Source organism: Panthera leo, chromosome E2 (assembly GCF_018350215.1).
Source record: "Panthera leo isolate Ple1 chromosome E2, P.leo_Ple1_pat1.1, whole genome shotgun sequence".
Classification (NCBI taxonomy): domain Eukaryota; kingdom Metazoa; phylum Chordata; class Mammalia; order Carnivora; family Felidae; genus Panthera; species Panthera leo.
The window spans coordinates 43,475,243-43,489,484 of NC_056693.1; the positions used below are offsets into that span (position 1 = coordinate 43,475,243).

Here is a 14,242-nt window from a genome sequence, read left to right on the forward strand (position 1 = left end):
GCTCCAGGTTCTGAACTGTCAACACAGAGCCGGATATGGGGCTCGAACCCACAGACTGCAAGATGATGACCTGAGCTGAAGTCAGCTGCTTAACTGACTGAGCCACCTAGGCGCCCCTAATTTTTATTTGTTTTTGAGAGAGTGCAAGCAAGGGAGGGGCAGAGAGAGAGGGAGACAGAAGATCTGCAGTGGGCTCTGCACTTAGAGCAGCTAGCCCGACTCAGGGCTTGAATTCACAGACAGTGAGATCATGACCTGAGCCAAAGTCAGAGACTCAGTTCAACTGACTGAGCCATCCAGGTGCCTTGGCAATGTGCACTTAAAATAAGCTCTCCAAGGATCCCTGGCTAGCTCAATCAGTAGAACATGCAACTCTTGATTTCAGGGTCGTGAGTTCAAGCCCCATGTTGTCTATTTAAAACAAAAACAAAAACAAAAAAATAGGTCTCCAGTGATTCTGGTGTTGATCTGAAGCTGGAGGTCCTCTGTTTAGTGAAAGCACCTTAGCTCTCACCTGCATCTCTCAGAAAGCATCTTTGGGCTGGGCCTGCTGAGTTCTGGGAGCTTATCCTGACTCTGCCAGAGATTTTTCAAGTTTGTGAATTAATAGAAAGTGCTGGGCATGATACCCCTCACTTATACAGCAGGTCCCTGATTCGTCTCTGCAGTGTTGAATCTGTGATTATCGTAATGTGCAAATGTATGCAAGATTATGTAAAGTATTAGACAAATTGAGTCTGAGTTCTGGAGAGAAAAAAAAATGTGTGACATATAACATGATCAGCATGCTGGTGGCTGTGACAGGGCTAACTCCCAGACCATTTTTAGCTCTGAGGTTCTTTGCTGAAAGTAAACATCTTTAAGATTTTTTTTTTCCTGCAATACCAGAGAATTTTAGCTTATAACTCTACTAAAATAGTTTAAAATGGGCCTGGGTTAGAGATGAAAAGTACAGCAGAGGGAACATTGTTATAATGTATGGTGACTCCACTTAACATATTAAACATTGAGTATAGAATTGTGAATCAATATGTTGTACACCTGAAACTAACGTAACATTGTATGTCAATTATAGTTCAGTAATAAATAAAAAATAAAGTGGGCCTGGATGTTTTTCCATTTGACTTAGGAATGCATTTATATATGTGAATGCTCTCATATGTTAATGGATATCATTAATAGAGGTTCTGACCTTTTGTTTCTTTTTAGATCCTCCTATGCTGATATGTTACATGACAAAGACAGAGTAAGTGTAAAAGGAAACCATTATCTTGCTGTGGTGTTTGAAACCTTTAGTTAGTTACAAGATCAAAAGTTTCCTCCAGAGACATGATGTTAGAATAATGTACAGAGGCAGTATGGTGTAACGAATGGTCAGGAAATCAGTGGGGAGGCCTTGTCCTACTTCCAGCTCTGCTGTTCACTTGAGTGTGGCCTTGGAGAAAACATGGGACCTCTGCAGATCTTTTTTATTAGGATTTAAAAGGAGTGGGATATACTAGCTGATCTCCATAATCTCCTCTAGATACAGATTCTCTAATTACACAGTTTTACCTCGTGTAGTCCGTTTGTAATTTTAAAATCATATCTCTAGAGGCCACTGCAGACTGTTGTGTAAAAGCAAATTTGACTTCTGTTGCACTGTGACATTTCAGCTTTTTGTTTGTTTGTTTGTTTCTTTTTGTTTCATCTGAGTTTTCTTTTCCTGTTTGAATTATGTTACAGTTCTGGTGTTAACGGTGGTTAGCAATGCAAGCTTTCCTGGCCTACCAGAGTGCTTGACTGGTCATTCTCATCTGGATGGCTCAGAAATGCGGAGGCTTGAAGGCAAAGGATTCAGGCTTAAGAGCTAAGCAGTGTAGGGTAAGAGAGAGAGCAGGGCACATGGTCAGGTTGGTCATGAGGCTTTGTTGTTGGTGTCTACTTCATCCAGCCCTGGTTAACTGCTCAGTATGCATACTTCTTGGCAACATCATGACATAACAGTCTCCTTGAGCATCATTAGTGTGTAGAATACACCAAAAGGGGCTAGGTGCTTCCCTGATTTTTATCAAATAGCTGAGTGCCTTTGCTGAGCTATTGGGGAATTATAGGATGTGGACAGACATTGTTTCTGAATTTGACTAATTCTCTCTAGCTTAGTGGTCTTGGCTTCTTACTGGTTTCTTGAGCTTGTGAGCCTCTCTGATTTTAGTATCATCTGCAAAGATGATCCTTTTTGACTCAAATTCCAGGGGATTTGAACAAATGGCATTGCCATTCATTCAGTCAGCCAGGCCAGAAAAATGGCACCCTTTTCCTCATCTGAGCACACAGTCTGTCATCAAATTGTGTGAATCTTTCAACCCTACTGCCTGCTCAGACCTCATTTACTAGTGTTGACCTCTCTTCCTTTCTTTACATAGCAGCCCAAGGGGTCTTTCTGAAATGCCAATCCATGTTATTCTTCTGCTTAAAACCCTCAGAACCCTGTTTAGCACCATCCTCGGTGGCCTCTCGCTGTTGTCAAGTTAAAATCAAAACTCGTTTGAGGAACGTTCCTACCTCTTCATTAATTAACCCCCCCCTTTTAAAAAATATTTATTTTTGAGAGAGACAGAGTGAGCTGGGGAGGCACAGAGAGAGAGGGAAACACGGAATCCGAAGCAAGCTCCAGGCTCTGAGCTGTCAGCACAGAGCCCGACACGGGGCTCAAACCCATGAACTGTGAGACTAAGACTTGAGCCGAAGTCAGGTGCTTCACCGACTGAGCCAGCCAGGCACCCCCCTTTTCTTCTCTTTTTATATTGAGTCCCATGTTTCCTGGTTCCCCTGTGTTCCTCTGTGGTTCACCCTCTCTTTTTGTTGAAGCACATTCTTCCTCAGTGTCCTATGAGAGGGTGCATGGGAGGTGAGAGTTTAAAAACTTTGCTAATCTGAAAACTTCTTTATTCTGTCCTTACAGTTAAGACTTAGGCTGAATATGGATTCTGATTGGGAAATCACTTTTTGTCAGAATTTTGACATTATCCATTTTCTTTTATTTATTATTATTTTAATGTTTATTTTTGAGAGAGCGAGTGTGAGCATGGGAGGCGGAGAGGACAGAGGATCTGAAGTGGGCTCTGTGCTGACACCAGAGAGCCTGATGTAGGGCTCAAACTCAATAACTGCGAGATCATGACCTGAGCTGAAGTCGGACGCTTAACCAACTGAATCACCCAGGTGTCCCTAAAGATTTTAAGTAATTTGTATACCCAACCTGGAACTTGAACCCACAACCCCAAGATCAAGAGTCACATGTTCCACCAACTGATCCAGCCAGGCACCCCCTATTCATTATTTATTTATTTTTATTTATTTTTGAGAGATAGAGAGACAGCGTGAGCAGGGGAGGAACAGAGAGAGAAGGAGACACAGAATCCAAAGCAGGCTCCAGGTTCTGAGCTGTCAGCACAGAGCCCGACGCAGGGCTCGAACCCATGAACTGCGAGATAGTGACCTGAGCTGAAGTCAGACGCTCAACTGACTGAGCCACCCAGGCGCCCCACTATTCATTTTCTTTTAGAATTCAGTGCTGCTATTTTAAGATTTATTAGCATTCTTACTCTTTAAAAAACTTTTTTATTGTGACAGACATACAGAAGAGTATAAAATGTGTATGTATAGTTTAAAAAAGAATAGTAAATGTTCATAGACTTACCACTCAGCTTGGAAATAGAACATTACAGTTACTCACAATTCCCCTGTGTACTCCTAGATTGCATTCCTTTTTCTTCCCCTAGAAGTTTCCACTGTCTTGAATTTTACATCAGTCACTCCCTTACTTTTCTTTATAGTTTTACCACCTGTTGTATTAAAAAAGTAAATTCCTAGTTTTGCCTGTTTGTGAACTTTATATAATGGAGTCATACTGTTTAATCTTTATGACTTTCTTCTTTGCTCACCATTATTTTTGAGATTCATCCATTTTTCATGAGGCTGTAGTTCATGCATTTTCATGATGTTTGGATTCCATTGTATAAATATATCATCGCTTACCTGTTATTCTGTTGGTAGACTTTGGGGTTATTTCTAACTTGTTGCTGTTGTACGTAGTGCTCCTAGAATATTCTAGGACCTGTACTCTGGGATACTCTTCTCTAGATTGGTATATCTAAGAATGGAGTTGCTGCCCATTGAGTTTGTTCAACTTTATGAAGTAATGTCAGAGTGTCTCCCAAAGGATCATGCCATTTTACATTCTCATACTTGTGTATGGTAGTTCTTCTTGTTTCATGTCCTTGCCATTATTTGGTATTAACCAATTTACATTCTTGACAGTCTGATAGGTATGATCCAGCCTGTCATTGTCAGTTTTAATTTGCATTCTTCTGGTTACTACTGAGTATGAACTCTTTTTGTTCCTTGGCTTTTCGTGTTTCCTCTTTTTTTTTTTTTCTTTTTTTTTGAGAGAGAGAGAGAGACACAGAGCATAAGCACGGGAAGGGCAGAGCGTTAGGGAGACACAGAATCCACAGCAGGCTCCAGGCTCTGAGCTGTTAGCACTGAGCGGACATGGGGCTTGAATGCACGAACTGCGAGATCATGACCTGACTTGAAGTCGGATGCTTAACTGAGCCACCCAGGTGCCCTTCATGTTTCTTCTTTTAATACTTAGTTATTTATAAGAGTTCTTTATGTATTTTGGGTACTTATCATTTGTCAGTTACATGTATTGTAGGTGTCTTACTTTATGGGTTGTTTTTTCATCTGATAAATGCAAGTTCTTAAATTTAATGTCAGGATTTATTTTTTAATCTTTGTTGGCTGGTACTTTTTGTCTCTTGTTTAAGAAATCCTTCCCTTTGCCAAGGTTTTTTTTTTAAGTTTATTTATTTATTTTGAGAGAGAGAAAGCATGGGCAAGGAGGGGCAGAGAAGAGAGACAGAACCCCAAAGCAGGCTCTGCACCATCAGTGCACAACCTGATGTGGGGCTCGAACTGATGAACTGTGAGATCATGACCTGAGCTAAGGTCAAGAGTCCCACACTTGATCCAGGTGCTGCCCCTTTGCCAAGGTTTTTTCTTAATTTTTTTCTTAATTTTTTTTTTTTTTAACATTTATTTATTTTTGAGAGACAGAGTGAGACAGATCATGAGTGGGGGAGGGGCAGAGAGCGAGGGGGACAGAGGATCTGAAGCAGGCTCCAGGCTCTGAGCTGTCATCACAGAGCCTGATGCGGGGCTCAAAATCATGGACCACGAAATCATGACCTGAGCCAAAGTTGGATGCTTAACCGACTGAGCCATCCAGGCGCCCCGTTGATTTTTTTTAACATTTATTTATTTTTGAGAGAGAGAGAGAGTGAGAGAGAGAGAGCACATGCAAGAGGGGAAGAGGCAGAGAGAGAGGGGGAGACACAGAATCCAAAGCAGGCTCCAGGCTCTTGAGCTGTCAGCACAGAGCCCGATGCGGCGTCCAAACTCACAAGCTGTGAGATCATGACCTGATCCGAAGTTGGACGCTCAACCAACTGAGCCACCCAGGTGCCCCTCCTCTGCCAAGGTTTTAAAGGCTGCTGCTGATATATGAAATTTCAGTTGATTTTTATTTATTGATTTGAAGTTCTGTAATCTTAAGTTTTTTTTAATGTTTGTTTATTTTGAGAGACAGGGAGAGAGCATGTGCATGCACTAGGGGGAGTGGCAGAGAGAGAGAGAGCATCCCAAGCAGGCTCTGAGCTGATAGTGCAGAGCCCAATATGGCCACCATCTCATGAAATGTGAGATCATGAGCTGAAATCAAGAGATGCCTAACTGAGCCACCCAGGTGTACCTCAAAATGTATTTGCTAAAAGTTGTTTATAATCTTTAATCTTTCTAATATTGGCAGCATATATAGTGGTACCGTGCTCTTTCCCCCACCCCTTATTCCCAGTTTTTGCTTACTTCTTTTTTCCCTTTTGTTTTTTGACTTATCAGAGGCTCATCAATTAGATTTTTGAAATAACTTTTATAAAAAATTTCTATAAAATCTCCATATTTGTTCCCTGGTTCATTAATTTTTGTGTTTTATTATTTTTATTTATCTGCTGATTAGAGATTATATTGCAGTCCTCTTTCTAATTTTTTGAGACAGATGCTTACCTTATCTCTTGTCTTTTGTAATGTATTTCTTTCCAAATATTGCTTTTAGCTATCCCCTGAGTTTTGATAATGTAATTTTAAAAAGTTCAGTTCTAGATATTTTCTAATTCTCTTTTGATTTAGTTCTTTACCTGTGAGTTTAGAATTTCTCAAGTTCAAAAATCTCTTTTTCTTTAGTTATATTTTTGTTATTGAGATCTCTGACTTGATTGCACTCAGGTCTGAGAATGTTGCCCTTTTGATATCAGTCCTGTATTATGTTCTGTTGTATAACAAGTTATCCCAGAATTTAATGGTTGAAAAGAGTTATTATTGTCTCATCATTTCTATGGGTTCAGAATCTGAGCTCAAGCCTAGCTGTGTGCCCTGACTCTGGGTCCCTTGCAGGCTGTGATCAAGGTGTCACCCTGTCAGGCAGTCACCTTAAGGCTCAGTTGAGGGGAATCTACTTCCCCTCAGAGGAGTTTGGCCTCTTTCTTTTTTTAATTTTTTTATGTTTGTTTATTTATTTTTGAGACAGTAACAGAGCATGAGTGGGAGAGGGGCAAAGAGAGAGGGAAACACAGAATCTGAAGCAGGCTCCAGGCTGTCAGCACAGAGCCCGACGTGGGGCTCGAACCCACCAACCGTGAGATAATGACCTGAAGTCAGATGCTTAACCAACTGAGCCACCCAGGCGCCCCCAGGAGTTTGGCCTCTTAATGTTTCTAACTTGCCAGCTCATTAGTGCATTTTAAAAGATTTGCATGTATTTTCCGTATCATTATTGTTTTCATCAGAAGGGTCAGGGTACCTATGGAGCCAAACTGTTACAGATTGGAAATGTATCTGTCAGCTGCTAAAGACCTGAACTAAAAACAAAGAAATGATTTCCTGAGGAGGGGATTATTTTTTGAGACAAGGAACCCCTGTGAATTAGAGTCCAGTAAGGAAATCCAAAGCCATGTTACTATTTCAACAGAGGGAATTTCACAGGCGGAATTGGTAACACAGATGTGGGAGACCTGGGAAGCAAATGGGAGCACCAAGGTTACCTAGTGGTAGTAATTGCAGGAGGCAGCTAACTTGCCTAGGGCTGATGATACAGAAGAGTGAGCTTCATGAGTCTGGAAGCATGGAGGAGAGGTCCTGTGGAACTGGTGCTCAGCTCTCCGAGAGGGACAGCTGCATGAGTGCTGCGCCTGTCTCTGAGGTGCCCAAGGAGGCTGGTGATGAGAGTATAGAGAGGAGCTGGGGAGGAGCTGGCATCTGGAGCTGGCTGCCACTTCTGGGAGGACCCTGATGAGAGCAGCAACCATTTGGGAAGGAACAAGTTTTCTGCCTCTTCCTACCTGCCGGTCGCCCTGTAGTTCCCCTGTTGTCCATACCTAATAGCTGGAAAAGGAGAAGGTTGTTGGCAGAGCCCCAGCCCCTCTAAGCAGAGTACAAAAGAGTGGGTGTGGAGGGAGGGACAATCACCAAATAAAAGGCAAGAGGCTGACCCAGTGCTCTGGGAGTCTGTCAAGGCCTGCTTTACTCAACTAGCCAATGCTGTTCCTTGACAGGCCAGAAAGCCATGGAGCCATGACTTACACTGCTGCTGCCGCCATCCATGACTCCCAGACTTCACAAAGTATCCTTGCATTTGTTTATAGTAACTGGTATGAAGTGATAGCTGTTTCTCCTTTTCTCTTAGAATATAAAATATTATCAGGGTATCCGGGCTGCTGTGAACAGGGTGAAGGACAGAGGACAGAAGGCTTTGGTTCTTGACATTGGCACTGGCACGGGACTCTTGTCAATGATGGCGGTCACAGCAGGGGCTGACTACTGCTATGCCATTGAGGTGAGCCACACTGTTCAGATATGTGTCCTGTGTGTTGTGTGGGAAGTCCGTCATGTACCTTGCCTATCCGTTTGTTTACAAATGTTCATGGAGTGCTCACTCTGTTTCAGGCATAGAGCCAGGTTCTAAGGATATGGAGATGAATCAGACACCTTTCCTTAACCCAGGGTCTCCTTTTTTCCTCTGAAAACAGCAGTCCTCAGTCTTGGCCTCATGTCAGAATCACTTAAGTACTTAAATAGCTTCAGAAAATACTGATGTGTAACTGCCTACCCTGCCTCACCACCCCGCTATCCTGACTCCAGTTTTAATTTAATTATTCTGAGATGTGGCCTGGGCATTGGGAGTTTTAACTGTGCACCAAGGTTGAGACCTGCTCGTTTAAATTTTTTTTTATTAAAAAAATATTTTTTAATGTTTTTATTTTTGATGGAGAGAGAGAGAGCATGAGTGGGGGAGGAGCAGAGAGAGAGGGAGACACAGAATCCGAAGCAGGCTCCAGGCTTTGAGATGTCGGCACAGAGCCGGACACGTGGCTCGAACTCATGAACCATGAGATCATGACCTGAGCTGAAGCCGGATGCCCAACTGACTGAGCCACCCAGGCGCCCCTAATTTTTTTTTTTTTTTTTTTTTTTTTTTAACATTTATTCATTTTTGAGAGTGAGAGGCAGAGAATGAGTGGGAGAACGGCAGAGAGAGAGGGAGACATAGAATCCGAAGCAGGCTCCAGGCTCCGAGCTGTCAGTACAGGGTCCGACGCAGGGCTTGAACCCACGGACTGTGAGCTCATGACCCGAGCTGAAGTTGGACACTTAACCGACTGAGCCACCCAGGCGCCCGAGACCTGCTAGTTTAAATGTCTCCATTGAGCCTGCTATCTTACTATGTTTGTCAGTAGTTGGGCAGTCTGTCATTTCATTTCTTTATTGTAACATTAAACATACATTGTTTTGCTGATAAATTAAATAATGCATTCTACCATAGAAAATATGGTAAATGTAAAACAAAAATAGCATTTAACACAATGTTAACCATCGTTGAAATTTTGGCATATGTTCTTCACAGCTTTTGGGAAAAGGTGGAATGTATTTAAACACTTTTTCCTACAAGATTTGGTTTGTATGGTGATTGAGTTGTGAATAACAAAGTCCCAAAATAACAGTGGCTTAAACAAGATAGAAGATTTTTGCTTCCTCACATAAAGTCTGGAGGCAGCACTCTGGGGTATTCTACTCAGACTCCTTCTAGCTCCCCACCCCTCTTTCCCTATAGTGTGGCCCTCATGCTCATGGTCTAGAAAGGTGGGCATTTTAGGCTGAGGGAATCCCGTATTGTATTGTCCAGAGTCGTGGCAAACAGGGTCAGGGTAGAAATCCAGAAAGGTAGATTGTAGCCACACTATGGAGGACCTGAGTGCTACAATAAAGACTTCTAACTTCAATATCCTGAATTAGTTGTTCTTAACCTGAAATAAGAATAATGGGCTTCAGGGGTGCCTGGGTGGCTCAGTCGGTTAAGCATCCGACTTCAGCTCAGGTCATGATCTCGCAGTCCGTGAGTTTAAGCCCCACGTCGGGCTCTGTGCTGACAGCTTGGAGCCTGGAGCCTGCTTCAGATTCTGTGTCTCCCTTTCTCTGACCCTCCCCCATTCATGCTCTGTCTCTCTCTGTCTCAAAAATAAATAAACATTAAACAAAAAAAAAAGAATAGATTTAAGGGGCCCTTGGGTGGCTCGGTCATTTAAGTGCCCGACTTCAGTTCAGGTCATGATCTCAGCACTCGAGCCCCACATCAGGCTCTGTGCTGACAGCTCAGAGCCTAGAACCTGCTTTGGATTCTGTCTCCCTCTCTTTCTGTCCCTCCCCCACATGTGCTCTTTCTCTCTCTCAAATATAAATAAACATTAAAAAGAAAATCTTAAAAAAAAAAAAAAAAAGAAGAAGAATGGCCTTCTGGTCTCCATGGAGAGACCTGAGAGAGGTAGGGGTGTGTGTGTATGTGTATGAGTGTATGACTCTGTGCACTTGTCTCAGGACTTCATAAAAAGATCAAGAGTCATTTCTTGGCCTTCTGGGGCATCATCAAGATTTTTTTTTTGAGAGAAGAGAGACAAAGAGAATATGAGCAGGAGAGAGGGAGGGGGAGAGAGAGAACCCCAAGCAGGTTCCACATCCAGCATGGTTACCTGATGCAGGGTTCAGTCTTACAAACTGTGAGATCATGACCTGAGCCAAAATCAAGAGTTGGATGCTTAACCAACTGAGCCACCCAGGTGCCTCCATCATCATGATTTTTAAATAGATACAAAGAAATTTATTTATATTTTAGGATAGTTACCTTAGTTAGTCTCAAGTAAATTTTATTATCCTTACTTTACAAATGAAGAAACTAAGACCCAGAGAGATTAAAGACTTAATCTCACAATTAATAAATAGGAGAGCTAGACCTGGAGACTTGGTCTTTTGGTTGCTAATTAAGGTGCTAGCCCTATAGTGGTATCTTTGATGGGAGAGGATGTGTGAGTGTGAGATTTCTAGCATGGTTGTCTGGGGGAACAGTGATGCTGTTGACTGGTGAGAGGAACTCAAGAAGATACTTACTTTGTAGGAAAGATAATGCATTTCATGTTGGATGTGGTAAGTATGAGAGAGACAGGTCCCAGGGCAGGAGTCACTATATGCGTGGACTGCTAATTGAAAATACAGGGTGAGGGGGCACCTGGGTGGCTCAGTCGGTTGAGCGTCTGACTCTTGATTTCAGCTTAGGTCATGATCTTACAGTTTGTGATTTGAGCCCCACTTCAGGCTCCTCACTCTTAGTGCAGAGCCTGTTTGAGATTTCTCCTTCCCTCCCTCTCTCTGTGCCCCTCCCCTGCTCGCTCTCTCTCTCAAAATGAGTAAATAAACTTAAAAAAAAAAGTACACACATACGTATATATATGTTATATATATATTTTACATGTTATATATATTATGTATATGTATAATATATATGTATATATACATTTGCGGTAAGAACATGTTTTCTGGCAGAATTGGTAGGACTGTGCTGTTGGGTTTTTCTATATATTTCCATCTCAGTTACCTGGATTTCTAATTTCTGTCTTGGTGCTCTGGTCTGTGATTCTCAGATCTTTTCTTTTTGGCTCTTGACATCTTATGGTGGCCTCCCAGCTTTTACTTTAGTGACCAACTTTTGAACCTCTCAACTCAGTTCTAGCTGGACTGCCCTGTGGTTTTCAACTCTGCTTGAGCTCCACAACTGGAAAGACAGGTCTAGAACAATGAGTGAGAACCTGCTAGTCTCTGGAGATGGACGTCTGAATCTTTAGAGAGTGGCATGTACAGGCGGATTTCCAAACTCATTTGCAGATGTGGCAGGTGAAGCTGGCATTGTAGGAGATTGTTCAAGGAGAGAGTAAAATGAGAAGGGCAGAGCTGGGGATATGCCTGTGAGGGAAGAAGGGTGGCCAGTAAAGGCAAGTTCAGACAGACGAAAAGAGATCCTAGAGGGTAGGGGTGGAAGCCAAGGTTGCAGGGGATTCATGGGAAAAAGGAAGTGGTCAGCAAGTGTGGATGTTCTAGCCCAGCGTTGTCATATAGAACTTTCTGTGATGCTGAATATTCTATAGCTCTGCTGGCCAACATAGTGGTCCGTAGCCACATATGACTGCTGAGCACTTGCAGTGTGACTAGTATGAGGAACTGAATTTTTTTTTTAATGTTTATTTATTTATTTTTTTTTGAGACAGAGAGAGAGAGACAGAATGTGAGTCGGGCAGGGGTAGAGAGAAAAAGACACAGAATCTGAAACAGGCTCCAGGCTCCGAGCTGTCAGCACAGAGCCCGACGTGGGGCTTGAGCTCACAAACTCCAAGATCATGATCTGAGCTGAAGTCAGACACTTAACCGACTGAGCCACCCAGACGCCCTGAGAACTGAATTTTTAAATTTCACTCAGTTTGAATCAACTTCTATTTAAATGCATGTGGTCACTGTATTAGCACTGATGTAGCAGTTGAGTAGGATGAGGACTGAGAGAAAGCTGTTAGGTTGGCAGCTAGGAGGTGACCTCCTTTAAATGGTATTTTCAGGGGAATAGGTTTGAGGAGTAGATGGAATACAAGGAATTACAGACAGTGGCTATAAACTTCTCTTTTAACACGTTTGAAAAGTGAGGAATATTTTGGGAAGGTGTATTAGTTACAGTGATTTCTTTGGCAAATGTTTTGAGAATAAAGCATGGTCCTGGTTTCCTCACTTATTTTCCTTCTTTGTAAGAGCAAGAAGAACTTTCTCAGAAATCTCTAGCAAACCTCTCTTTGGGTATCTTTGGCCAGAATAAGGTTCAATCCTATTTAACTTACTTCAGTGACATGGCCTGAGAGATTCAGTTACACTTAGATCAGACAGGTGTACCACTTGGAAGTGATACAGTCAGTCCCCCAAACTGACTGGAGGTGCAGGGGAGTACACAGAATGATGTTGGGAAGCCATCTTCAGGGGCCATTCCAGAAAGAAGTGTTCTGGGAGAGATTTTGAGGTCTTAAGCTAAGGAGGAGACTGTGAATGTCAAGCCTGAAGGGTCAACAGAAGAGATGAGTGATAATGTTCAGAGGCAGGAGGGCTGAGGGGATGATACAAACTTGTGATACTTTGGGGTGGAGGCAAAGTGATGGGTGAGAACTGAGGTCTTGAGGCCCTCAGACTACATCTAAAAACACCAAGCCAGATCCTAGAAATAATTTGAAACAGATTGGAACGATATTTTTCCTAGGTAAGCACATATGTATCCTTTACAGAAGAATATAGCATTTCCTCTTGATTTTAATAAAAGAAGTATGTGTTCATGGTAGAAAATATGGAAAACGCAGAAAAGGACCTAGGAAAAATGGAAATCTTGTCCTGTGACCAGTTACTTTATCATTTTGTTCTATTTCCACTCTGTAGGTGTGGCCGCATGTGCATCTGTATTTTTTATGCACTGTCGTGGTTGGAGCCATGCAATCTAAGTTGGGCAAGCTAGAAAGTAAGAGTTGGAGGGGTTTGTGTTTAGGGATAAGTGAAGGGTTTAGAAAGGCTTTTGGAGAAGCGGGGGCTTCGTGCTTCCTGGAAAGTTGGGTTTGCCTTGGCAGGTTGGGGTAGGGCAGAGAAGGCTAAGGCTTCCCTAGTGCACAATAAGATCAGTGTGGCAGGAGCATCAGTCATGGGTGGGGATGGATTAGGAGGGGAATAAGGCTGGGGGAACTAAGGTGGTTCATATTATGGAGGTCCTCGAATGCCATAAAATAGAGGCTGTATTATGCCAGCAGCGAGGATTTGGGACAGTTTTGAGCTGACGCCTGTTTACATTTAACAACTAATGCAGTAACAGTCTCACTTCCTTCTAGAGAGTACATTTGTCCAGCCCCATTCCCCCAGGGTGTGGTTTTGTGAAGCAAATCCCCTTGCTGCCTTCTTCTAGCCTGGCTCTGACACCTGCCGTCCTTACTAGGTAGTGCAACCTTCCTGGGAAGCCCTGCGTCCCCATTGTGCCTAGCATGTAAGGTTTAACTCCTGCAAGTTAAACCCAGTGGATGGCCTTCCCTTTGTGTTCATTTTTATGACATACATTTGGAGAATAAACTATTTAAGTTACAAAGGTGAAGTCTCATTTATTTTGATCAAATCAGCCCAAGAAATATTTTGCCTGTATCAAACAGTAACAGAGGTAAATTTTATATATTCGGGAGGTAACTCTGTAATGGAGACCTCTTTTACTTCAAGTCTAAGAACCTGTATCAAGACATATTGTGTCTTGATTCTCCATTTAAAGAGAGATTACTAATCTTTTTTTTTTTTTTTTTTTCTTCTTTTTTTTTTTTTTTTTTTTCAACATTTTTTATTTATTCTTGGGACAGAGAGAGACAGAGCATGAACGGGGGAGGGGCAGAGAGAGAGGGAGACACAGAATCGGAAACAGGCTCCAGGCTCCGAGCCATCAGCCCAGAGCCTGACGCGGGGCTCGAACTCACGGACCGCGAGATCGTGACCTGGCTGAAGTCGGACGCTTAACCGACTGCGCCACCCAGGCGCCCCAAGAGATTACTAATCTTTGATGTTAGGATGTTATTTAATTTATTGCTCATTTTTACTTGGGTTTTGGCTCTAATTTCTAGGTTTTCAAGCCTATGGCTGATGCTGCTGTAAAGATTGTGGAGAAAAATGGCTTCAGTGATAAGATTAAGATTATTAACAAGCATTCCACTGAGGTGACGATGGGGCCAGGTAAGATCAACACATACTGTTTTGAGGGGTGCCTGGGTGG

At 42.6% G+C, this 14,242-nt stretch overlaps 1 protein-coding gene across 14 annotated transcripts in view; it reads left to right on the forward strand.

Annotated features, from left to right (window-relative positions):
• Positions 1 to 14,242, forward strand: part of PRMT7 (protein arginine methyltransferase 7) — a 46,796-nt gene that overhangs the window by 7,658 nt on the left and 24,896 nt on the right. For 11 of the 14 annotated variants that reach the window (XM_042920824.1, XM_042920822.1, XM_042920826.1 and 8 more), the window contains 3 exons: positions 1,210 to 1,246; positions 7,784 to 7,933; positions 14,094 to 14,202. In XM_042920824.1, coding sequence (XP_042776758.1) covers positions 1,210 to 1,246; positions 7,784 to 7,933; positions 14,094 to 14,202 — 296 coding nt within the window. The remainder of the gene's footprint in view (positions 1 to 1,209; positions 1,247 to 7,783; positions 7,934 to 14,093; positions 14,203 to 14,242) is intronic. The other 3 variants (XM_042920830.1, XM_042920835.1, XM_042920834.1) reach the window with 2 other exon arrangements.